Consider the following 26,327-nt stretch of genomic DNA (forward strand, 5'->3'; position numbering starts at 1 on the left):
TTGTTCGAATACAACCGAATTTAAATACAATAAGTTGGTGAATACAGTGTAAAAGTAGTTACGAATGAATAGAGCCGAATTGAATACAACGAAATACAGCCGAATTAGAATACACGTTACTGTAGCTACAAAATGTAATTAGCAAAATTATAACTATGCCTAAAAAAAAAAAAAACTTAAAGTGTAATCATTTGTGTAAGTTGCCCTTTATAATATCTGAAAGTACTCCACTTATTGCAAAGAAACCAAACTGTGAAAAGCCCCATATCTTTTTTTATTGTCTGGTTTCTCACTAGGTGTTTTGTATCCCTTTTGAAACTCCATTAATTAGTATTTACATAAAATATTTTTTATCAAAAACAATTCTATTTTCAGAACTCGAACCAGCATAACGTTTTCTTTCGAAAAAGAACTATTAAAACTGCATGCATTTTGAATGCCAAAAGTGTCAATATGAACAGATGTGTACTCGGGTAGCAGGATATAAGACTCAAACAATGGAATAAAACCATTGTTTTTCACGAAACCTCAGTGCCTTCACACCAAACAGTTCATATATATATTTTGAATGATTCTTTCTTGAAGCTAAAGACAGATAAGGAAATTTTCCAATATTTTACGGAAACGTTCTAAAAAAAACAAAATTTTGCTTAAATTCTGCTGCAACTTGTATTTTTATGAACCAACTTAGTTTCAAAGATCTATATATATCCCATTTGTATCGTTTGTGTCATTAATAGAGTCAGGTCAAATAGCTATTGGTTGACTGTTGAGCTTTTCTCATCAAAGACTGCCGATATTTTTTGGATCTATTTTTTTTTGTTTTTGTTTTTTTGTTAGACTTTTGCTTTTCTTCACACTACGTTGGTATTTTATACTATCAGAAATCAAATAAAGGTATTAATTAATTATAAGAAATCATATCTTCCAAGAACTATTGTTTTGATTCCGTGGGGCTGTTAACTAACTAACCATCGATATTTATTTTTCAAAAATTTAAAATAAAAAGAATGTCTAAGTTAGGCCTAGTTAGTTTGAATTTCAATGCATTCTAAACTAAAATATTCTCTTATTATGAAGAACGTAAGGTAATAGCATAGTGTTTTTCTCGTGGTGTTATTAATGGTATTTGTCTCAACATATTTTTGGGGATAAATAGATCCCAAACTAATTAATGTATCATTTCATTGAAATGGCAATTATCAGTAAAGTTCATTTAAAAGTCCTTTTTGCATCTAAAAGGAAGAGAAAAGAAAAACTGCAGTCAAGCCACGTGCTTGTCTAATTCAACAAATATTACCCTTGCATTTTAGAATCTTCCTTTAAAGGGGTTTCATATATGCATAGAACTTTAATTTCTTTACATAAACTATAATGGATGATGACTTGTTCTATTAATATCCAATTAGGAAGTTAATCTATTATTATAATTAGCCTACAATCGGTTGATTATCGCCTTAAACATTGGATAATTTAATAATGTCCTATATGAGCAAAATGTAAGGAAGAAATTTATAAGAACAATAAAATGCACTGCACTCCAATAAACAGCTAAGCTACATGTTTTAGATACTCTATGACCAGTTATTAGAAAATACGAAGAGTGCCTGCGGAACATGCATGTGTATATTAGCTTTGGTCAAAATTATATACATTTGGATTAAAAAACTCAATTAATATATGTATAACTAATTTATCCAGAACCTACTAAACTCCATTTTCTAAGATACATAACTCATGAACTCAAAAATTTAAATTTGCCTCTGGTCATGCATGTGTTGTAATCTGTACACAAATCTCTAACTTTTCTTGGCATCTCAATATATATGTGAATATGCACGTATAGGGCCTAAAGGAATTAGATGATTCAAACAAATCGAAGATCAAAAGGAATTCATGCCTTAATTACCTCATAATGTTGATCAAATCCAACTTTAAAGGAAACAAGAACCCTTGCTTCCTCCAATGAGAGAACACCTCAAGTTTAAAAGCATTCGAAAGGGCATCTATATAATAAGCTCAAAGATTAGAAAATTAGATAGTGTATATATGATGGTGAAGTAGTACTAAATATATAATACATGAGATGATTAAGGAAGAGGTTCATAGTTCATCTCTATATCTCTAAATTACCAAAAAAAAAAAAAAGGAAGATAGATATAAATAAATAAGTCTCACGTAGGGTTAATTATTAGAGCTTTAGAGCACAAGTCTCAAAGCCTCAAGAATCTCATGGTTCTTGTTTAAGATTAAACATAGAAGGAACCATGTCTTGGAGAAGTCCATAGTCATGAGGAGGAAGCTGCATCTGTTGATTATGAAGTGGATGAGTTAGATTTTGATGATACATTTGGGAATTTCCAAAAGCATTTCCCTGGCCATAGAATTGATGAGGCATTTGAGCCATGATGAGTTCTTGATGAAAAGCTGCATGTGGTGCCATCAATGGTGATTGTTGTGTTAACATGGAAGGATTCAACATCCTAGCAACGTTCCCACGAAGAGTAGATGGTAAATGATGGTTGTGTTGACCCTCATATGTTGTGATAACAATGGATGGATCTTGATATGACCTCTCCACACGTTTCTTCACTTGGCATTTTTGACTTGTGCACCTATAATAGCTTCTACAATCACAAATAAAAAGAAATCCATCATTAGAGGAAATTTATGATGAAATAGTTCTACTATTATGTGTGTTCGACAAGGTAAAAACGAAAAGAAACAAAAGTGATGCTTCGTCTTAAAGAAGAATATCATGACATTGGTGATAGATTGAAAGATTAGCTACCAAGGAACATATAAGTACTCAAGCTCAATCTAAAAATAAGAAGGATCTGACAGAAGTACAAAATTTCGATTGTTCAGAAAATAAGATTGACCATCCACAACTTAGAATCTGAGATTAATTAATTTCTTGAACAAGAAAATGGAAACATAACTTAGGGAAGTGGGAACACAATCTTTATACTAGTAGGTAAGCATGTGGACTGAGAAAAAGAAAAAAAAATGCTATCAATATCACTAGTTAAATACTATAGATCTTTGACTAGCTATCTTATATGGATTCTTGATGGAAGAGAAATGTGTTCTTTTAGGGTTTTGAAGGATTCTTAATTTAAATAAATGAGCAAAAAAATAAGTCACCTTGGATAAGGGCTATTCTTAACAGCCTTCTGTCCGTATTTCCTCCATCTATATCCATCTTCAAGATGATCAACCTCACTCTTCGTCATGAATGCATATTTTGGTGGCCTTTGCTTCTTCTCTCCCTTCTTTTTTGCTTTGTTCCTATTTATCATCATCATTTCCATGAAAAAAGATCAATCAAAAGAATGAAACAAAAAGAGAGAGAAAAAAGAAAACTTTTCTCATAAAAAGGTATGAAATCTTGAAGTACTTACTCTTTTTTAGATGCATCTTCACCATCTTCTAAGCTTTCATCCTTCACTTGCTTATCTTTCTTGTTGGAATCCTCATGATCACCAGCAGCTTCATTAGAAGAGGAATTAGAGATTGAAGAGTTTGGTGTAACTGGGGTTTCACTTCCTCCTCCTCCAACAACATCATTATTAATATTAATATTACCATTCACATCTTGTTTTATAATATCATGATCATCTTTAATTGAAGAAAATGGAGATGGAGCTGAAAATCCAAAGGGTTTTCCAAATGAATTATTAGTATAATCACTACTTGATCCATGTAAATACTCATTAGTATAGCTCATAAAAGATGGATCAAGCATATGTATATTTTGAACCACTGAAGAATCTTCTTGATATGGCTGGTGATAGTAGAAATCTCTTAGTTCATCAGCCATTGAAGAGGAGGAGGAGAAGAAGAAGAAGAAAAGGGGATTTTTTTTGGGGGGGTGGAGGATGGGGTTTGACAAGAGGTTGATAATGTGGCTGTATTTAAACTTTGACAAAGAAGTTTTGTGGGTTTGAGCTAGCTAAGGTCTATTTTTAATGTATTTAAATTTTTAATGGTGATAAGAGAGGTAATTTATAAGTTTTGAAAAAAAGAATGTAGACCCCACTTTTGTAAAGAAGGTTTGACAAAGTTTTAAGTCCATTGTTAGGGTCTAGTCATTTGTCACTATGGGCATATATCTAGCTAGTAGCTACCATAAGCATTTCTTCTGTGTTCCTAGCTTTGGATTTTCCTTTAGTTTCTTTCTTGAAATATTGTTTTAAACAATATTAGTTTTGAAACTACGGGTTAAGACAATAAGACGAAAATGATTATAGATATTGAATAGAGAGAATAAAATATTTTAAATGTGGTGATAATAAAATTTTGGTCGTAGTACACTGTTGTGGTGTTATCTACTACGTACTCTTTCACACTTCAAATCAAATGTAGTCAAATTTGTCACCGTTAGATACTAATAAGTATCTTGTCTCTTTTTGGTGAACAATACAAACTTTATGGAAAGCAAATTGGAATATAGTATTATGCTTTTAAATTTTAATCGAAATTTTGTTTGATGAAATATATCGCCGTTTAGTAAAAATGGAAGCCAGACAGATAGTAAACTCATAAATAAATAACTCACCTGGAGGGAACTTAAGGCCTAATTAGCTTTCATTTAAAATGAAAATCGGATTAGAATCTAGTTGTCCAAAGAAAATTAAAATAAGAACTCTCATTCTGACAGTTTCAACAACATTCTGCTCATTGACTATTACGCAAGATCACGTAAAAGAAGAGATACTCCATCAATATATTTCGATGTAAACATCTGGAGAACCACACATATATATATATATATATATATATATATATATATATATATATATATATTAGCACGACAATTCATGATATATAGTTAAATAATTTTCTGACTGGTTCAACACCATTTCTCATGTCTCAACATTAATTCACTCTTACGTCCATAATTATTTAACAAACACAAAGAATAACAAATCATTAGACTTTGCTCTATAAATATTCGAAAACAGTTTAGTTTTTGTATATCGACAGTGTGAAAGTTTTTCACGCTATCACAATATCTAAATAAAGATAATTACATGGAATCGTCCTTAAAAACTGGAATTAATAAACTAAGCAAATTACTGGTCATAACAGATTTAAATACACTGCTCGATGCTACAAATTCTATTTACATAAGTTAAATAAAAAAAACATGTGAGTCACTCAGCATTCATCTCCAAATCAACAAACTTGTATTGTCCTTTTCTTTTTCTTTCCTATCCGGTTCGGCACCCGCATTGGGCCGACTAAATCGGGATTTACGATGAGAAGTCCCATATTGATAGCAAAACGCTCCCTAACAAAGAGACGACATCGGATACTCAAACCCCTGACCTCTTGTTGGTAACTTGCATTTTCCTTATTTCTGTTCGATCTAGCAAAGAGTAAAACAAGTTGTATAGCTTGTGAAAACTCTAAAAATCTATAATACTCCAACTACTATATATTCCTTTTGTTATTGTGAAAACAGCATAAGATATTGTGATGTTGAAAACATTAATGAGGGTGAGAAAGTCAGCGGGAGGACTAAAACAGAGAGTGTAATTTGAGTCAAATATTTAGGCCATTGGAAAGGAGTATAGAGAAACACGCGTCCCTACTTGGCACCGGCATTTGACCGTAGCCGACACTTGTACTTCCCACGTGGCCCCTGTTCTTTGGTTTTCTCCTAGCTGTACTTTCCTTGTTTTTTTGCTGATTGGCAACCCACGTCACTCTCTTTTATTTTTCAATCACGTGCCCCTCACATGTCCTCTCCTCTCTCTCTCTCCCTCCTACTTTGATTTGTTTTCCTTTCAATATCCAGCTTGATATGATAGATTGAAGTAACTATACTCCGTCTGTTTCAATTTATGTGAACTCATTTGAATGGACACAAAATTTAAGAAAGTAGAAAAGACTTTTAAATTTGTGGTGTTAAATGAGTCACATATATTTTGTGTGACTATAAACCATTGCATAAAAATAAAGTGTTTTCAAATATAGAAAGAGGTCATTCTTTTTTACACGGAATAATAAGGAAATAGATTCACGTAAATTGAAATGGAGGGAGTATATAAGTTCGTTATATTATAGTACTAATCAGTGTTTTAAAAGGTGAGGACGTAAGGCGGGGCGTTTTACGTCTGCCTCAGTGAGGCGTAAGCCCCGAGGACTAGGCGTAAGCCCCATGGGGTTTTAATTTTTAGTATTTTATAAAATGATATAATTATAATAAATACTTTTAAATAGGTGAAATAGCATAAAAAATTCAAGAAAATTATAAATAAGTGATATATATATATATATATGCTCCACCCCCACAAAAAAACTAATTAGAACAATCTATTATACGCTACTTACAAGTACAAGTGACTGCTCGTTACTTTTTTGAGATAGTAGAAGACACGATAAATAATTGGAAAAGAATATATATTAGGCATTCTAGTAATAAAAAAAGATCTTGACTTTTAAATTTAATGTTTCAGTTCCTTTTTAAAACATTTGAGTAATTACATGTTGACTTTTGAGAATTTGGGCATTATATTAAGGACTTATTTAACAAATTTCGTTTTAGTTCGAAGAAGTTTTCTGGGCTTACGCGCCAACAAAAAAAAACCGCCCCAAACGCCTGGGCGTACGCCCCGAATTGCTGGGCGTACGCCTTTGGAGACTTTCGCCCCGACCCATCAGCCCGGGGCATTTTTGGTACGCCCCGCCCCAAGGCTCACCCCAAAAACGCCTTTTAAAACACTGGTACTAATATTGTTATGATGTTATTAGTTTTTCGCTTCATTATTTATAGGGCGGAGGAGGTAACATATGACTAAATATATCCGAAAAGGAATAATGTATAGTACCTTATTGTGTAGAATTAGACTGTGATGGAATGAAAATCAGAAGTGAAACTGATTGTCACTAAATTTCGATCTACGCTCATTCTTCTTTCTGGGATGATTGTTGTGGTTCCAAATTGTTTATTTCAATTTGTGGAAATTACTCGTTTTCTGAATTGTACTGTTTTATTTCTAGAAAATATTTGTGTTTGCTTTTCCAAACAGACTAGTCAGAATTTTCAGATTTCTTTTTATTAATGAATAAATTTGTCAAGTGCTAACAGGCCTTGGCTTTTAAAGCCGTCAATTGGGTGGAAATTTTCACCCTACAGAATAGTAGTAGTATATATGCAAGAAAAAGTATTATTTTGTGTACATCCTAGCTAGGATAAGACTTAAGAGGTTGAACATCTGCCGAGAAGTGCGCGCGCTTTTTGTATTGAGTGGACAACGTTTATTAAGATGACTTTAACAAATTTGGCTAAGCTAAATATCGATGAGCCACAGAAAATAAAACTTCTGGACCACGTTTGATTTAGAGCCCGTCTGTATTGACTTATAAATTGTTAAAAACAACTTATAAGTTGTTTCAATTTTTTTGAGTGTTTGACTGGTCAGCTTTTTTTAGGCCCATCCAAACACGCTCTTAGTCTTTTCATTTGCAGGTCCTTCTTCTCCTTCTTTTTGTTAGTATATTATCAGGATTTTCGGCGATTAATTCAGTCGAAAATTCATAAGTATACATAAAAATATGTCCGTAATTTCATTGAGCGGAATATCGCTCGTCGATAAAAAAATTCTAAAAAGACCCAAAAATTATCAACTGCATTTCTAGCAGAGTATGTGATGGATGAACAGATTGGTGGGATTTTAATATTATAGACACTATTAGAAATAGAGGTTTTCCCATCGACATGTAGTGCTAAATTTGTGTTATAAAACATGATTTTTCTACCTCATTATATTCCTCCCAAACCAACTCATTGGGAAAATGCATGATGAAAAATAGATTCCCATTGAAATATTGGGAATCTTTCTAATTCTTTTCGTGTGAAAACACTATTTTTTAGATTTTCCATACTAACATTCAGTGAGAATAGACACTAAACATTTTTTAGTGGGAAAATAAAATTTTTTTAGTAGTAAGACCGCGACTTGATCTTCGGTAATAATATCTCTTCAATAAACAATCTGACATATTGGCTATGCTATATGTACATCTTCATTAACTTTGTTCATCTTGATATGTTGTTGTTATTTTTCTTTCAATCCTACTTTGGTTACATTTCTTTTGAATAAAAAATTTATCGGAAATAACTTTTTTACTTCACAAAGATAGAAATAAGATATGTGTACATCCTATTTCCATAGCCCACTTATGAGATTACAGTACTGGGTTATGTTGTTGTTGTATATGTACATCTTCATCAATAAAAAGTGTGTAGGCTTGACCAGCGAATTATAGCATGTTTGGCCAAGCTTATTTTTTCCCCAAAAGTACTTATTTTTTCAATAAGTGCTTATTTTAAAAAAAGTGAGGTGTTTGGCCAAGCTTTTGGGAGAAAATAAGTGTTTTTGGAGAGTAGCAGAAACAGTTTTTCAGAAGCTAAAAAAATAGCTTTTGCCCAAAAACACTTTTTTGAAAGTACTTTTGAGAAAAATACACATAGAAGCACTTTTTAAAAGCTTGGCCAAACACTAATTGCTGCTCAAAAGTACTTTTTAAATTAATTGGCCAAACACAAACTGTTTTTAGCCAAAAGTACTTTTTAAAATAAGCTGTTTTTAGAAGCTTGGCCAAACAGGCTATTAACCCTTCAACATAGGTGGTAACTAATAAGCTGGGTTAAAGGCCCATGCTGATTTAGAATTTTCGCTATACCGAAGAATACTACCATTCTGTCTCAATTTATGTGATAAAGTTGACTAAAGTAAAAAATATTTATAAGAGATTGTGGTTTTAAAACAAGCTATGAATATTCTTATGGCTATAAATTATTTTATTAAGAGTAAAACGAAAAAGTTAAGGTTAAATTTTTAAATAAATAAGTAAGTATGACGATCATTTTGGGCTACACTAAAAAAAAGTATGATAAATAAATTGAAATGGGGAACAATATACGGAGGATATACTAGCATTTTCTTTACAGCCTAGTACAGAGACGAGGATGAACATCTGTCCAGGAAGACCGACTCGACGAGAAATTTATGAGTGGATAAAACATATACTAATTCAAGAAAAAAATATATAGAAAATAAAGTGGCTTGAAGTATGAAACCGGTTTTTGAAATATAGACGGCAGTGAATAGCCGAATATAAAAATCAGGACCACATTTCATTTTAGCCGTAGTCCTTGGGGTCCTTCTTATTCCTTCTTTTTGTTAGCTTGTAACTACTTATTTTCTTTTTGTCGTGGGTAGGCATTCTCATAATTATGCGGCATAGAAGTTTAATTGTATAAAAATATTAAATAAAATAAACATAGTGTTATAAAATGAAGCTAAAAGAGTCACAATATTAAAGGATGAAAACTATAGAAATAGAATGACAAAAGAGGAGAGATTTTTACTATTCTTCCAAAATGTGTTACAAGTGTATTTCATATGAAAACTTATGTCTCTATTTATAGTGCTACATATGCATTCAATATATGAGAAAATTGAGGAACCATTAAGATGGTGGAGGAAAATGGAGGACCCATTAAGATGGTGGAGGAGAAGCATTATATTTGTGTATTGGACATCCATAATATATTTCACAACACTTCCCCTTAGATGTCCATAGATGATGTGCATCGTTAAAAACCTTATTGGGAAAAAGCCTCATGAAGGAAAAAGAGTACACATATCTAGTAATACGCTTTGAGAGTTGCCTCATTAAAAACCTTACCAAGAAAACCCAATGGGACAAAACTTGGTTAAGGAAAAAAGAGTACAACACGTATTTCACTCCCCCTGACGAAGACCAATATTCAGATGTCGGAGTCTTCGCATTCCAATCGTGAATATCATTTTCTCAAGAGTTGAAGTTGGCAAAAATTTGGTGAACAAATCTGCAGGATTGTCACTTGAACGAATTTGTTGCACATCAAGATTACCATTCTTCTGGAGATCATGTGTGAAAAATAACTTTGGTGAAATGTGCTTCGTTCTATCTCCTTTTATGAAATCTCCTTTTAATTGAGCTATGCATGCAACATTATCTTCATATAATGTTGTGGGTATTTTTGTATCACACTTCAAGCCACATCTTTCTTTGATGAAATGTATCACTGATCTCAACCACACACATTCTCTACTTGCTTCATGAATAGTTATTATCTCAGCATGATTCGAAGAAGTAGCAACAATGGACTGCTTTGTGGATCGCCATGATATAGCAGTACCTCCGCATGTAAACAGATAGCCTGTTTGAGATCGAGCTTTATGTGGATCAGATAAATAACCTGCATCTGCATAACCAACAAGATCTGTACTACCTTTGTTAGTATAAAACAGACCCATATCGCTAGTTCCCTTCAGATATCGCAATATATGCTTCACTCCGTTTCAATGTCTTCGTGTAGGAGAAGAGCTATATCTTGCTAGCAAATTAACAGAGAACGCTATGTCAGGTCTTGTAGCGTTAGCAAGATACATAAGTGCACCAATTGCACTAATATATGGTACTTCAGGACCAAGAAGCTCTTAATTTTCTTCTTGAGGTCGGAATAGATCTTTACTCACTTCAAGTGAGCGAACAACCATTGGAGTACTTAAAGGATGCGCATTGTCCATGTAAAATCTTTAAAACCTTTTCGGTATAAGCAGATTGATGGATAAGGATCCCATCTGTCAAATGTTCAATCTGCAAACCAAGACAAAGTTTTGCTTTTCCCAGATCTTTCATCTCAAATTCTTTCTTTAAGTATTCAATCGCCTTTTGGAGCTCTTCTGGAGTTCCAATTAGGTTTATGTCATCAACATAAACAGCGATTATAACGAACACTGATTTTGCTTTCTTAATAAAAACACATGGACAAATGGCATCATTTATATAACCTTCTTTTACCAAGTACTCACTGAGGCGATTGTACCACATGCGCCCTGATTGTTTTAGACCATACAACGATCTTTGTAATCTGATTGAATACATCTCCCGAGACTTTGAGTTAATTGCTTCAGGAATTTTAAATCCTTCAGGAATTTTCATATAGACTTCATTATCAAGTGAGCCATAAAGGTAAGCTGTAACCACATCCATCAGATGTATTTCAAGGTTTTCATGTACAGCTAAACTGATGAGATATCGAAATGTTATGCCATCCATAACTGGTGAATATGTTTCTTCATAGTCGATACCGGGTCGTTGAGAGAATCCTTATGCAACAAGGCGTGCCTTGTATCTCACAATTTCATTTCTCTCATTCCTTTTTCGCACAAAAACCCATTTATGGCCAATTGGTTTTACACCACTAGGCGTTTGGACTACAGGTCCAAAAACCTCACGTTTGGCAAGTGAATTCAATTCTGATTGAACTGCCTCTTGCCATTTTGGCCAATCATATCTTCGTCGACATTCTTCGACAGATTGGGGTTCCTGATCGTCAATGTCTTTCATAATATTTAGGGCAACATTATATGCAAAAACATTATCCACCATAATCTTCGATCGATTCAAATTTATCCCATCACCAGAAGAACTCAATGATAGTTCTTTATTTACTTGAGTCTCGAGTTCCCTAATATCTTCAGGAGTATCAGGATTAGTCAGACCTTGAATATCTTCATGATATTCTTTCGTAGTGTCATTTTGATCATTTTTCGTGTTTCTTTTTCTAGGATTTTTATCCTTAGAACCCAATGTCCTACCACGCTTCAGGCGTGTATGAGATTCAGAGGCTATGACACTAGTAGATTGTCCCTTTGGGACATCAATTCGATAGGCACATTCTCTGCAGGGATATGTGGCTTAGTTATCCTTTTCAAATCAGTAAATACGTCTGGCATTTGATTTGCTATGTTTTGCAAGTGAATGATCTTCTGGATCTCCTGTTCACATATGAGGGCACGTGGATCAAAATGAGATAGTGATGGAACTCTCCACGCAATTTCTCTTTTGATTTCTTTTCTCTCTCCCCCTAATTGTGGAAAATTTGTTTCATCAAATCGACAATCTGCAAATCGGGCAGTGAATAAATCTCCCGTCAATGGCTCCAGATAGCGAATAATAGAGGGTGATTCAAACCCAACATATATTCCTAACCTTCTTTGGGGGCCCATCTTAGTACGCTGTGGTGGTGCTACAGGCACATATACAACACAACCAAAGATTCGGAGATGAGCAATATTTGTTTCATGACCAAATACTAATTGTGACGGGGAATATTTATTATAATGAGTCGGCCTGAGACGAATAAGAGATGCTGCATGTAAGATAGCATATCCCTAGACGGTAGTGGGCAACCGTGTTTTCATAAGCAGTGGTCTTGCTATCAATTGTAGTCGTTTAATAAATGACTCAGCAAGGCCATTTTGGGTATGAACATGTGCTACAGGATGTTCAACTTTTATCCCAACTGATAAACAATAATCATCAAAAGATTGAGACGTAAATTCTCCGGCATTATGGAGGCGTATAGCCTTAATGAGATAATCTGGACACTGTGCCATTAAGCGTATTATTTGTGCCAATAATTTCGCAAACGCCAGGTTGCGAGAAGATAAGAGGCACACATGAGACCATCTTGAAGATGCGTCTATTAGGACCATAAAATATCTGAATGACCCACAAGGTGGATGAATAGGTCCACATATATCCCCATGTATACGTTCTAGAAAAGTAGGAGAATCAATGTCAACTTTAATTGGTGATGACTTAGCTATCAATTTACCCTGATAACAAGCAGCACATGAAAATGCACCACTTTCAAGAATCTTCAGGTTCTTAAGTGGATACCCATTTGAATTTTCAATAATTCGTCTCATCATTATTGATCCAGGGTGACCTATTCGGTCATGCCAAAGCATAAAAGTACTTGAATCATTAAACTTCTGGTTTACGATCGAGTGTGCTTCAATTGTACTAATTTTTGCATAATACAGACCAGAAGACAAAGTTGGCAATTTCTCTAAAACATATTTCTGGCCGGAGACATTCTTTGTAATGGCAAGATATTCATCATTTATTTCGTTTAATGTCTCAGCGTGATATCCATTACGACGGATATCTTTGAAACTTAACAAGTTTCTTGGGGATTTAGAAGAGAATAATGCATCTTCTATAACAAGTTTCGTCCCCTTAGTCAGAAATATAGTAGCTCTTCCGGAGCCTTCAATCAATTTCGAATTGCCAGAAATTGTATTAATATTTCCCCTTTTTCTACGCAAGTGAGAAACGTATTTCTCATCTTTGAATATGGCATGCGTTGTTCCACTATCAATCACACAAATATCTTCATGATTGGTCATTGATCCAAATAAAATTTGAGGAATTTTCATAGATTCTTCAAAATGAAATAATAGATAAGTGAATATCGAAGTAGATATTATGATTAGACAAAACATTACACACATTTTATTATATAAACATGGAAACATAACCACATACAAATGACACGTATGAAATATCTAAGTTTTTACAGATCCATCACCGATCAAATGATTTATTTTCCCTTCAGGGAGTTCAAAGAAATCTGTCACATCTAGATGCATGGGCTCAACATTATCTTTAGAAATAAAATTTGCTTCGGCATCATTTTCTGCCCTTTTGAGAGAGGCTTGATACAAATCAACTAGGTGTTTTGGCGTACGATAGGTACGTGACCAGTGCCCCTTTCCTCCACATCGGAAGCATTTATTTTCTGAATTTTTCTTTTGCACAGTTTTATGCTTTTCATCCTTCCTTTTACACTGCTGGTGGTGAAGGATATTATTTGGTGCAAGACGAGAATCATGATTAAAATTCCTTCCTCGACCACGACCATGACCACGACTGGGGCCACTGTAACACCTCGTACATTCGGGCTAAGATTTGTCTCATAAGACGGAGGTATAATGAACCCAATTTGAGTAGTGTGTAAATGGTGTTTGAAACCCAATCAAGACATGAGAAGAGCCTTTGGGCAAAACAAAGTTGAAAGCCACTCTACGGGGCATGTTTGCAAGTGAGTTTGTAGAAGGTCTTATTTCAAACGACCGTAACCCCTTTATTAATTTGGAATTTGGGAAAACTTCCTTGATGTAAGTTGTACCCCTTTGAAATATATTTCCAACGGTATATTATGGGTCTTGAACGGAGCTGTATACAAAAGGTTATGCCCGTTTTACTAAACAGTGTTCTGTCAGTTTACGGTGGAAACATACGAACCGTAAAAATTATACGGTGGAACATACGGACCGTAAAAATTATATGGGCCGTATATTCCAGCCGTATAATTGGTCCAGAATGTCCAAATCACAGGAATGGTTTTACGGTATGATATACGGTCCGTACAAAATATACGGGACGTAAAATTTGGCGTAAAATGGGTCCGAAAGTAATTTTAAAACTTCGTTCTAAGGCTTTTTCACTTCATTCTTCACACCCCCAAGCCCTAGAACGACCTTCTATTCTCTCCCATCATCAAGAACATTAAGGTAAGCCTATTCTAATCATTCCAAGTCAATTCTAAAATATATCCTTGTAATCTAAGCAAGAAATCATTGTTCATAAACTAGGGTTTTCAAGAAAACCTATCTCAAGGTTCAAGAACCAAGATTTTTGGAAAACTTCTTCAAGTTCAAATCTTTAATTCAAGTTTGGAGTATTACCAGGTATGTAGAGTTACTATCTACGTGTGGGAACATCATTGTTCTTCCCCACGCCTCCTAATCCATAAAGTATGAAACTTTACAAAACTAGGGTTTCTATTCTCACTACTAAAAAACTGCTAAAAATCGACGGATAAAAAACCGACGCACTGGGTCGTTTGTATTTTTAATTATTTTAATCAGAAAACCGACGGACAACATCGGTTTTTTTGGCAGAATTTTGAAAATATAATTCCGCCAAAATAAACCGACGTCCCACGTCGGTTTAATTAAAAATAATAATAATAATAATAATATAAAACCGACATCGTACGTCGGTTTTATTTTAAAAAATATTATAAATAATATACAATTCATTTTGTTTTAAAAAAAAATAATAAACATTTTTTTTTTTGAAGAAACCGACGGACAGTGTCGGTTTCGTTTTTTTTTTTTTTTTTAATTTTTGGTGTCAAAATCCGGTCAAATGTGCGGAAAAAACCGACGGACAGAGTCGGTTTTGTCCGTCGGTTTTTCCTATATATTGGCAGTAACGGGATTCTTTCCCATTTCAGCTATCCCTCTTCAAAATTAAACCCACCCTCCCCAAACCCTAGCCGCCGCCCCCCTCCCCTCCGCCCGACGCCGCCTCCCATTTCGCCGCCGCCCAACGCCGCTGCCTGCGCAGCTCCTTCCCCCCTACCCCAAACCCATTTTGAAGGTTAGTTTCTCTTAAATTTGGGCATTTAAAATTCTTTTAATCTTAGTTTTATTTGTAGATTTTAGGCCTAATGCTCGTCTATTTAGCTTTGTTAAACATCATTTGCAATGTTATTAATGTTGAATTTGTGGAAAAAAAAAAAGTAAACTTTATTTGTCTAGTTTAATTTACTTGTCATTTTTTTTTTTTTGGGTTGAGATTGTGCTATATTTCATATTCTTTGTCAATGTATTTGTGTTAGCTTAGTTATCATTCTTTGTAATATTGTTGATGTTGAATATGTGCAAAAATATATACTTTATTTATTTGACTAGTTTTTTTTGTTGTTGTTGGATTGTGCTTTTTGTTAGAAACCCATAAGTTATTAGAATTGTTATTGATCTTTCTAAATTAGAATGGATTGAGATTGTGCTTTTCAAAGTTAGAATTGTTAAGTTATAGTATTTCTATAACCTCAATACTAAAATGTAGATTTTATTTCTCTAGATTTACTTTTCAATTTTTAGAATTGGTTGGAATTGTGCTTTTCAAATTAAGTTAGAATTATTAAGTTATGTTAGAATTATTAAGTTATAATATTTCTATAACCTCAAAACTAAAATGTAGATTTTATTTGACTAGATTTACTTTTCAATTTTTAGAATTAAAGTTAGAATCCATAAGTTATTAAAGTTAGAATTGTTATTGAGAATTCAAAGTTAGAATTAGTTGGGATTGTGCTTTTCAAAATTATATTAAAGTTAGAATTTATAAATTATTAAAGTTAGAATTTATAAATTATTAAAGTTAAAATTGTTATTGAGAATCTAAAGTTAGAAATGGTTGGGATTGTGTTTTCTTAAGTTATATTTTAAGTCAGAATTCTTAAGTTATAATATATTTCTATAACCTCAATAATTTGTGGGTATATTTTTGTAGATGGATCGTATGTGGATGTATAATATGAATAATAGTAATCGTGTGGGTGTACATGATGAATTTGTTGAAGGTGTTGATGGGTTTATCAAACATGCAATGACACTTTACCCTTTTCAAAATGAAGGGGTAATTAGGTGTCCTTGTTCTCATTGCCGGTGTATGAAGTATTTGAAACCGGAAGCGGTTAGGGTTCATTTATATAGTCGTGGGTTTAAGCAGAAATATTATGTTTGGACTGATCATGGAGAGACTGATGGGGTCAATGGTATATTTTTTACAATATGGTTGTCGGTGAAAGTAGTGTGTCGCAGGAATATAGTCACGTCCAATATGATAGAGTTAATGATATGGTTAATGATGCTTTTGGCGTACAGTCTGGGTTTGAACCTGAGCAAAATTTTGAGGAACCTCCTAATGAAGAAGCAATGCGCTTCTATCAAGAATTAGAAGAGGCTAGTCATCCACTTTGGGTAGGGAGTCAGCATTCTAAGTTGTCTATTGCAGTTAGAATGATTAACATCAAATCAGATTGGACTGTTGCTGAAGCTGCTATGGATTCAATGATTAAGCTTGTAGGGGAACTAGTTAGTCCGGAATTCGACATACCTAAGAGTTACTATGAAGCAAAGAGATTGGTTTCCAAATTAGGATTGTCGTATGATAGAATTCATTGTTGTCCAAACGGTTGTGTGTTGTTCTATAAGCAAGATGTTGATTTAAATGAATGTAAAATATGTGGACATGCGCGTTATAAGCGGACACCAAGTGGGAAGACGGTCCCAATTAAGGATATGCATTATTTACCTATTATACCTAGGTTAAAGAGGTTGTTTGCATCGCCGAGTTCTGCTCCTCACATGAGATGGCACAGCGAAAATAGAAGGCCACCTGGTGTTATGTGTCATCCATCGGATGGAGAAGCGTGGAAACATTTTGATAGAACTTATCCTGATTTTGCTAGTGAATCAAGAAACATTCGTTTGGGTAAGTTTATTATTTAAGTAATTATATATAAGTTTAATTATGATAATATTCGTTATATACTAAGTTTCATTTTTTAATATACAGAGGCAATATATGGATCATGTGGACCAGTACAGCCAAACTCAGCCTGAGCATCCGAGCCGTCCTCCACCGGAATTAGAGATAGATTTTTGGTGTAGAGCAGTTGGGGGAGTACAAAAGGGTAGAGCGTACGGTCTAGGCCCAAGGAACAACTTAAGTCGCCTTCGGTCAGGATTGCGAGGTGAAGGGTCTTCTCGACAAGCCGAGGGAGTTGATGATGTTCAGGTCGCAGCTATGGCGCAGCAAATTGCTGAACTTAATAGGAAATTAGCTGAAACTGAGGCAAAAAGAGTTGAGGAAAGTAACACCATGAAAGCGAATATTGAATTGCTAATGGCACAAGTTAAAAGCCACATCGCATGTGGACGTTTTGGTGTGCCCCCTTCTCCCTCTCCCTCTGACCCAGAAGATGATGATGACGGTGATTTCGTAGCCCGAACACCGGATGATCAGTTGTAGTAGTTTGAATTTAATAATGGATTTATGTTAAAACTAGTTAATGGTACTTTTGATTGGTCATTTAAATATTTCAGAACTTTGAAGGTTTATTTAGATCGTATTTGATGTGTTTTATTATTACTTAGGATGATTTTATGTGTTGTAGCTCTTTTAGAATTGATTTGGAGCATTTTAATGCTAGTTTTGAGCAGCTTTTGTTATTGGTTTCTGAGCAGATTTTGGTACTGGTTTTTGTGCAGGTGTGGTTGCAAAAAATGCATGATTTGCATGCTGAGAATTTTCCAGAAAACCGACGGAAAATCGACTCTGTCCGTCGGTTTTCTGGAAATTAATTTTGCAGATTTTCCAGAAAACCGACTCTGTCCGTCGGTTTTCTGGAATTAATGCTTATATTTTACAAAAAAACCGACTCGCTGTGTCGGTTTTATAATTAAAAATAAAAAAATTATATAAAAAAACCGACGCAGTGCGTCGTTTTTTCATAAAATATATATTATTTATATATAAGATAAAAAATCCGAATTTAATAAAACCGACCTTGTCCGTCGATTTTTTAATTTTTTTTTAATTTTTAAAAATATTTGAATAAAACCCGACGGACAACGTAACCGATGCTGTCCGTCGGTAAAAACCGACGTTGTCCGTCGTTTTTCTGAAAGCGAGGCTATTAAAACCGACGAACGTTAAAATGTCGGTTTCCCGTCGGTTTGGTTAAAAAAACCGACGCTAGACGTCGGTTTTTGTCAACGGTTTTTTCCATTTTTTTAGTAGTGTCTATACTATGCTCATGATAACCCTAGGTTCATGTCTATGACTATATTATGTTTGAATTGTTATTATTCTATCATTGTGTTCTTAATACTCATTATGATTATTGAGAATCTGTCCGTAATCCATGAAAATCCATATTTTGTATTCCATGGGTTCTTGCATGCATGTTTTTGACTACGAATGATTATTTCATGAATATCCTATATGTCTATAAGTTTTCATGCAATTGTATTAAATAATTACTTTCATGCTATGATACAATATACGTACATACTAAATACAAGTTATTTCATGAAACCATATTTACAAGTTATTTCATAAAACTATGCTTACACGTTATTTCATGAAACCATGTTTATAAGTTATTTCATGAAACCATGTTTACAAGTTATTTCGTGAAATCATGATTACAAGACAAGTACAAGTTAATTCACGAAAATCATGGGCTTCTTAGCCAATTATATTATGTTCATGTTTTTGGGAGTTGCATGAATTACCGAGAAGGCTCAGATAGCCTGAAACTACGTAGCCACCGTAGGACAAGGATCGCTCCGCCCAGTTAGGACGATACCTTAATTTTACACTGAATGGATCCATCAGGCATGTTACCACCTTATACCCTGGCAAGGTATGGGGGCTCTGCTGGTCCGGCGAGGTACCAGACTCCACGTATCCACTTGGTGATATCATGTGTCGGTTTATGAAATTCTCTCCCTACTTATCATGTTTTACTTATAATATATATACATATATGTACTCATGCTCATGTTCATGTTAGGTTTTCAGTTTCAGTTCTTATCATGTTATTCCATGTCCCATATTGTTTCTTTCAGTTGTTTTACATACCAGTATATTCAATGTGCTGACGTCCCCTTTTATTGCCCGGGGGCCTGAATTTCACGATGCAGGTACGGATTTACAGGACGACGCTTCTGCTCATTAGGATCTGCACGTACCAGCTTATTGGTAAGCCCCATCTCATTCGGGGTTTAGGCATTATCTTTCTTTATCGAGTTTTGCATCTAAAGGTATGCTGGGGGCCTTGTCCCAGTAAGGATGTTACATGTTTTCTTCAGACTCATGTTAGAGGTTTCATAGACAAGACAAGTGTCATGTTAGACTTCCAGAGTTGGTTAGCCGGTTTGGCTCATTTATGATAGTATCCGCAGTCATGACTTAATCAAGTATTTATATTTAATATTATGACTACTATGTTTTATAAAAGCTCATCATGCACTGCACATCATATTCCCGCTCATGTATGCCTCATGATGGTTCAGCAAGCCATGTGGTTCGCTCGGTCACATGCAGTCAGGCACCGAGTGCCGTGTTACGCCCAGGCCATGCTTCGGGGCGTGACAGCCACAACCTCTTTCACGCCTAGAATGACGAAAATTTGCCTCATTCACTTCAGGGAATGGGGCAGTACCAGTGGGTCGGCTTTCATGATTTTTTATTAATAATTCATTATGTTGTTCAGCCACTAAAAGATGTGATATTAAATCAGAATATTTCTTGAATTTCATCTCTCGGTATTGCTGCTGCAGGAGCATACTCGAGGCAGGAAAAGTGGAGAATGTTTTCTCCAGCATATCATGATCAGTAATATTTTCACCACATAATTTTAACTAAGAAATAATTTTAAACATGGTGGAATTATATGCCTTAATAGATTTAAAATCTTGTAGCCTTAAATGGAGCTAATCAAAACGTGCTTGTGGAAGTATGACCATCTTCAGGTGGTCATATCTATCTTTTAAATTATTCCACAGAGTAAGAGGATCTTTAACAGTGAGATATTCCATTTTCAAGTCCTCATCAAGGTGATGGCGGAGGAATATCATAGCCTTGGCACGGTCTTGGTTTGATGCCTCATTTTTATCTTTGATGGTGTCTGCCAGACCCATCGCATTAAGGTGAATTTCGGTGTCTAGAATCCAAGACATATAGGTATTGCCGGATATATCTAAAGCTACAAATTCACGTTTGGTAAGATTTGCCATTAGTAAAGAAAGATAGAAAATCAATACCTTCGAGGCTTTAAAGTATTTGCTCGGAACGGCAGAGTCTCGTGCTGATAACGTGTTATAAAATGAAGCTAAATGAGTCACAATATTAAAGGATGAAAACTATAGAAATAGAATGACAAAAGAGGAGAGATTTTTACTATTCTTCCAAGATGTGTTACAAGTGTATTTCATATGAAAACTTATGCCTCTATTTATAGTGCTACATATGCATTCAATATATGAAAAAATGGAGGAATCATTAAAATGGTGGAGGAAAATGGAGGAACCATTAAGATGGTGGAGGAGAAACATTATATTTATGTATTGGACATCCATAATATATTTCACGACAAGTGGCGACCTTAGTAAGAATATCGACCTTTGCAAGTGGCGAGGTGGATCATTGCCAAAACTCATCAGGCTAATACAAACATAAGGAAAAAAAAAAACTCGAACCTAGAGAATTGATCCATAACTTAGATTAGCTTTGTCTTACTATAAGCTTTAATTATTAAAAAGAAATAACATATAAAACCTATAAATATCCACTTCGTGGTGATATTATTTGTCTTGTTAGCTCGAAAAGAAACTAGAAGGATAGATGTCAGATTAGATTTGTTATGCATCGAAATATTTATCTTGCTTAAGATATTTATCCACGAGAGATTCTCCTAAAGTGAAACAAAGGACAATTAAAGGCTGATTTATGCAATGCCTCCTTTTAGGCTGCTATTTAAAAGTTGTCTCTGCGAAATATTAGATTGTTGTCTAATGTTTACAAAATTTTAACTCATTATCTGACGTTTTCTCATAATATTTTAATTTTCTCAACAAAAAGAAAAATAGATAATGATCTAAAAGGTTCATAAATTGTAAAAAAATAAAAATAAAAAAAAAACCATTTATTGAATAACTACCAAAAAAGGGACAACCAACGGAAATTTCTAACTAAACCCATTAATAATGTAAATACTAAAAACCTAGCCTTTAAAAGAATTATCATATTTGCGATATGAATAACAAAAAAAAAAAAGTCTTTCTTTGACCTTTAACCTAAGCACTTTTACTTAAATAATCTTATGTCCAACTAATTAAATTATATGATTGACCTCTTTGATCAGACTTGAGGGTTGTTTCATTTCATCACTCAATCCAATGGGATGTCCTTCCAAATGCCGCTAGAATTGCGGCAAGACTGTGACATATTTTATATATATAAAAAACTTTTTTATTTTGGGTGTTTGTACACCCTACTGCATTAATCCTACCTCTATTGCTTGTTTATCTTTTATTAGTCCAACATATACCCAAACGAAACAAAACTCTTAGCTTTAGATTAAGTTAGGCACAAATCTCTTCTACTCTACCAAGTAGAAATACTAGTTAGACCTAGTAAAAGAGAATCGTTTCTTCTATTATAATCGTAGAGTTGAAATGTTGACTTTTTTTCTTCTTCTTGTATTATTTCAATGTAGCAATAGTGGTAATATTCTTGTTCTCAATCTAATCAATGTTTAATTGACATAATGCAAAAATCCCTTCTTTATTTTATTCTAGATTTTCATCATTTGCATAGCTAGCAAATATTGAAGGGAAATGGTGTACAGATGAAATTGTTCTTTAGTTGAAGAATCCACGAGATCCTCGTGGTTGAATGGAAAATTTACTTCATATTCTAATTTTAACCTCTTTCAAAACATTAGGAATACTTCAATAAGAAATCATACGCAATTTAATTTAAGAAAGAACCTAAATTTTTAAAAGTTTATTTAAAAAAAGACATTCAAAAACAAAAATTATAATAATATGTAGCCTATCCTCTTACAATGTCTCCCGGCCTAAAGATAAATGATACCATGAAAAAAAAAAATGTAACTTTAAAGAGTTGAATATAGACTAGGAAACAAATTATTGAGAGCTAGGATGGGAAACAACCTAGGCATCACCTTCAAATGACGATGAATTGTAGAAAAGGAAGTATGGTCAAAAGAAAAGAACAAATAGTAGTGAAAGTTAAAGACTTGGAAAAAGTATTGCCTTATCTTATCTACCCACCCTTTTTTGTGCTGTAACATCCATGAATAGATCGACTTAAGGAGGTTGCCAATTCCATTGAACTTGTGCTAGTAGTATATAACTCTAGCTAACCAGTACTTTTCCTTGTTCCAAGTCCAAATAATAGATAAATTCTTGATAAGAAGTGTTTCACATTAAATGAGTTCTATACAATTCGAATATGGATTAATTAAGTTAGCGATCAATAAATTTTGAATACGAAATAATTAAACTAAAAAAAAAAAAACTGACTACTGCTGAGTAACAAAAAGAAATTAAACTCTTCTAGCTCTTTCCCCACTAGCTTAAGCCTCACACTTAATATATATATATAGAGAGAGAGGGGGGGGGGGGGGGGGGGGGTAATATGTCTAATTTTATTTGTAATTGAGTAATTAATTTTATGTAGAAATTTCATAATATAAGGGGGTAAGTGTTTGATTTTAAAATTAAAAAGAAGATTTATCAGTAATTTTCATAGTATAAGGATGTTTAGAGTAGTTTATCCTAACGTTTAAGGATTCCTATCATAAGAACATACTCTGTCCGTCTCAAAATAGTTGTCGTGTTTTTCATTGACACATCCCATAAGAAAGCAATAATAAGGGTAACATTTTGACTATTTTATCCTCTTGAAATATTCACCATGCTATTTCTCCTCAATAAATATTTATTATATATCTATGCCAACTTCATCAATGATCTACTCCCTCTAAAATGTTGTAATTAATATAAAGGGTAAATTGGGAAAAGATAATTAATTTTAATTTGGGTTTTAAAATGACAAGTACTTTAGGACATATATTTTTGGTAAGGACGACAAGTATTTTTTTGAGAATGGGAGAGTGCTCCCTCCGGTCCATTTTACTTGTCATCATTAATAAAAATAGATGGTCCAAAATAATTGTCATTTTAGAGAATCAAGATATAATTAATTCTTAATTTACACCTTTATCCTTAGTAAATGTGAAGAGAGATTAATATGGTGAAAAAGAGAGTAATATTAATTGAGATCAAAGTAATAAATAAGAATAATTTAGTCAGATTTATTCTTTTAGTTAATGTTTTCTTAAGGGGCATGAAAAAAAAAACATGATCAGTAAATTGGGCTGGAGGGAGTATCATACAGGTTAATGTAGCTAGCTGTGGAAAGAATTTAGCAAATTGTAGCAACTTTAGCCATTAGATGCACTCATGCATTTAGCAACCCGAACATTAATGTTAATGAGGAAAAGGAGGGTACAACTATTGTAACGAATTCAAGGGTTTTGCATTGTTGATTACCAACCAAAAGAGCTTAATTATGATAGTTGAGATTTACTTTTGTAGAGTTTAGACATTGTTATACTTTTGCTAAAACGGGGAAAATAGCTAAACTAATGGGATGCTTTTTAATTGCGTAGAAGAATGAGTAAAGTGCCTTTGTGAGACTAATTAAACTGATAGAGATGCCACACTTATTAAAGGAGATGACTGCTTAATTGTTCAAACAGCATTGATTCAACCCCTAATTTATATTTCATTGTACTTTTTTGCTGGCACATATTTATTGGTTTGCTTACTTATCTAATTTAATTAATATGACACTTTTCCTACTTCCTTTGGGTAGTAGTTTGCGGGTAACCAAACCACTAGCTAGCTATCAATCTAGCTCCCAATCAAATGTTCTCTTATATCTTCCAAGATTTAACAAACATTATCAGACATTCGATGTCTACATAAATTCATACTAATTTACTATAATTAAGTCATAAATTAAGATTAGAATATGTATTGATTAACTATAATTGAATAATAATAGAAACTATATCTGAAGACATGTTATATTATAAATACTAATTACGATAAATTTCTACCACTAGAAATAGTCGTGTTCGATTAGATGGATAACTATAAATTTTTGGTTCGTTCATATGCATTTCATTTCATGTCTTCTATATCATTTCACTTGAAAAGAAACCAAACAGGAAGTACCGCATCATTATTCTTTCTTCCTGATTTTGTTAGTTGCGAAGTAACAAAAAAAGTAGGCATCAATTTGCCAATCGGCATGTCTTGTTTGCAATTTCTGGAAAGGGAATAAGGAAAAAACAAATGTGTCACATTAGTTTTGGCCCTGATTGAAAGCAATTAGTTACCGTGCCAAACATATGCCAAAATATATTTGACTTCTTAAATTCTAATAGTTGCACTAATAATAATTATATTTCGTGAAAACCGCTTTGTTGAACAACGTCAAATTACACACATGGTCTTTTTAAAAAAAAAAAAAAAATATTGCGCCTTTGAGGTGGCGTGGACCTTTCATTTCTTCAGAATGGAATGTACAGGAAATAGAGGGTAAGAGCCTCTCGAGCAGAGCATTTACAAGATCCATATGCTTGCATGCGGTACTCTACAGTGAGAAATGATCTCTCTAAGCAAAAATTAGGTTCCCAAAAATTTAAAATTGTACAAAGATGTTCTTCCTTTGTTTATGTCTAATTGATGCCATGTTTGCCTTGTCAAGAATGTATGGCCCAATCGCATCTTTAGGAAGGTCTTTGGACTCAAAAAAATTGCCCATCTTGTTTGTCGATGCTCCATTTGGCTAGAGTGTCCGCGACTTGATTAGCTTCTCTATAACAATATTCGATAATATGATTTGTTTGAGATAGCATTATGGTCTAACTTTTCCTTGAGTTGAAACTTGAAAGTGATGAAAAAATTATATCGTGGAGGAAATTAAAACATGTACTATGATATAATGCAACTTTCTTGAAGACGCATAAAGTATTTTAATTTTTTGTTCTTCAACCTAGACTATGAGCCCATTTGGATTGGCTTATAAGTTGGTCAAGCCAGCTTATAAGTCATTTTTAACTTATTTGAGTGTTGGGCAAAAATAGAAAACAACTTAAGAGCCCGTTTGGATTGGCTTATAAGTTGGTCAAACCAGTTTATAAGCCATTTTTAACTTATTTGGGTGTTTGGTAAAATAGAAAATAGCTTAAATTAAGTTTAAAAGTGCTTAAATAAGCCAAAATCAAGAAATTGCTCAACCCCAACTTTTTTTTTTTTTGGCTTAAAAGCCATTTTGATTTGACCAACAACTTTACCCTTTTATCCCTTATATTTTATGTTAATTCCAATACTATCCTTACTTCTAAAAACCCTTTAAACATATCCAAACACGTAACTGCTTATTTATAAAATAACTTTCAGCACTTAAAAAGTACTTATGCACTTATGCTTAAAAGCCATTTTTTTCCAGCTAATCCAAATGCGCTCTAAATTAAGTTAAAAAGTGCTTAAAATAAGCCAAAACCAAGAGGTTGCTCCACCCCAACTTATTTTTTTTTTGGCTTAAAAGTCATTTTGGTTTGATCAACAACTTTACCCTTCTATCCCTTATATTTTCTGTTAATTTCAATACTATCCTTACTTCTAAAAACCCTTTAAGCACTTTTATCCAAACACGTAACTGCTTATTTATAAAATAACTTTCACCACTTAAAAGTACTTTTTTTTTCAGCTAATCCAAACGGGCTCTATATCTCAAAATTAAAAAGGCATAAAGACTAAAACAAGTAAAGGAAACAATATTAAGCATCTTGAATTTGATGGTAACAAAATTAGCAATAAAGAAAAGTAATTCTCATGACTACAACAAATTAATGAAATGTCATTTTCTACTATAAACCAGATTTCATTAGCATAATGCAAAGATTGATACATACTCAATGAACCATTCATGACGGGCCA

General features: G+C 33.6%; 1 protein-coding gene across 1 annotated transcript; it reads right to left on the minus strand.

Moving 5' to 3' along the window:
• Nucleotides 1–1,893: 1,893 nt before the first annotated feature.
• Nucleotides 1,894–3,966, minus strand: LOC132623527 (WRKY transcription factor 71-like). Its single transcript, XM_060338300.1, has 3 exons — nucleotides 3,405–3,966; nucleotides 3,148–3,291; nucleotides 1,894–2,627 (listed from the first exon to the last, which is right to left on the minus strand). Exons 1-3 carry the CDS (start codon nucleotides 3,821–3,823, stop codon nucleotides 2,231–2,233), a joined length of 960 nt encoding a protein of 319 aa, XP_060194283.1. The 5' UTR covers nucleotides 3,824–3,966; the 3' UTR covers nucleotides 1,894–2,230.
• Nucleotides 3,967–26,327: the final 22,361 nt, after the last annotated feature.

This window comes from Lycium barbarum, chromosome 12, assembly GCF_019175385.1.
Source record: "Lycium barbarum isolate Lr01 chromosome 12, ASM1917538v2, whole genome shotgun sequence".
Taxonomy (NCBI): Eukaryota; Viridiplantae; Streptophyta; class Magnoliopsida; order Solanales; family Solanaceae; genus Lycium; species Lycium barbarum.

Excerpts from the sequence above, each read along its gene's own strand:
- LOC132623527 (XM_060338300.1), bottom strand. The coding sequence starts at position 3,823 with ATGGCTGATGAACTAAGAGATTTCTACTATCACCAGCCATATCAAGAA. Across the intron at positions 3,292-3,404 it reads GAAGATGCATCTAAAAAAGA|GAACAAAGCAAAAAAGAAGG; the intron begins GTAAGTACTTCA and ends GATGATAAATAG. Across the intron at positions 2,628-3,147 it reads AAGAATAGCCCTTATCCAAG|AAGCTATTATAGGTGCACAA; the intron begins GTGACTTATTTT and ends TTGTGATTGTAG.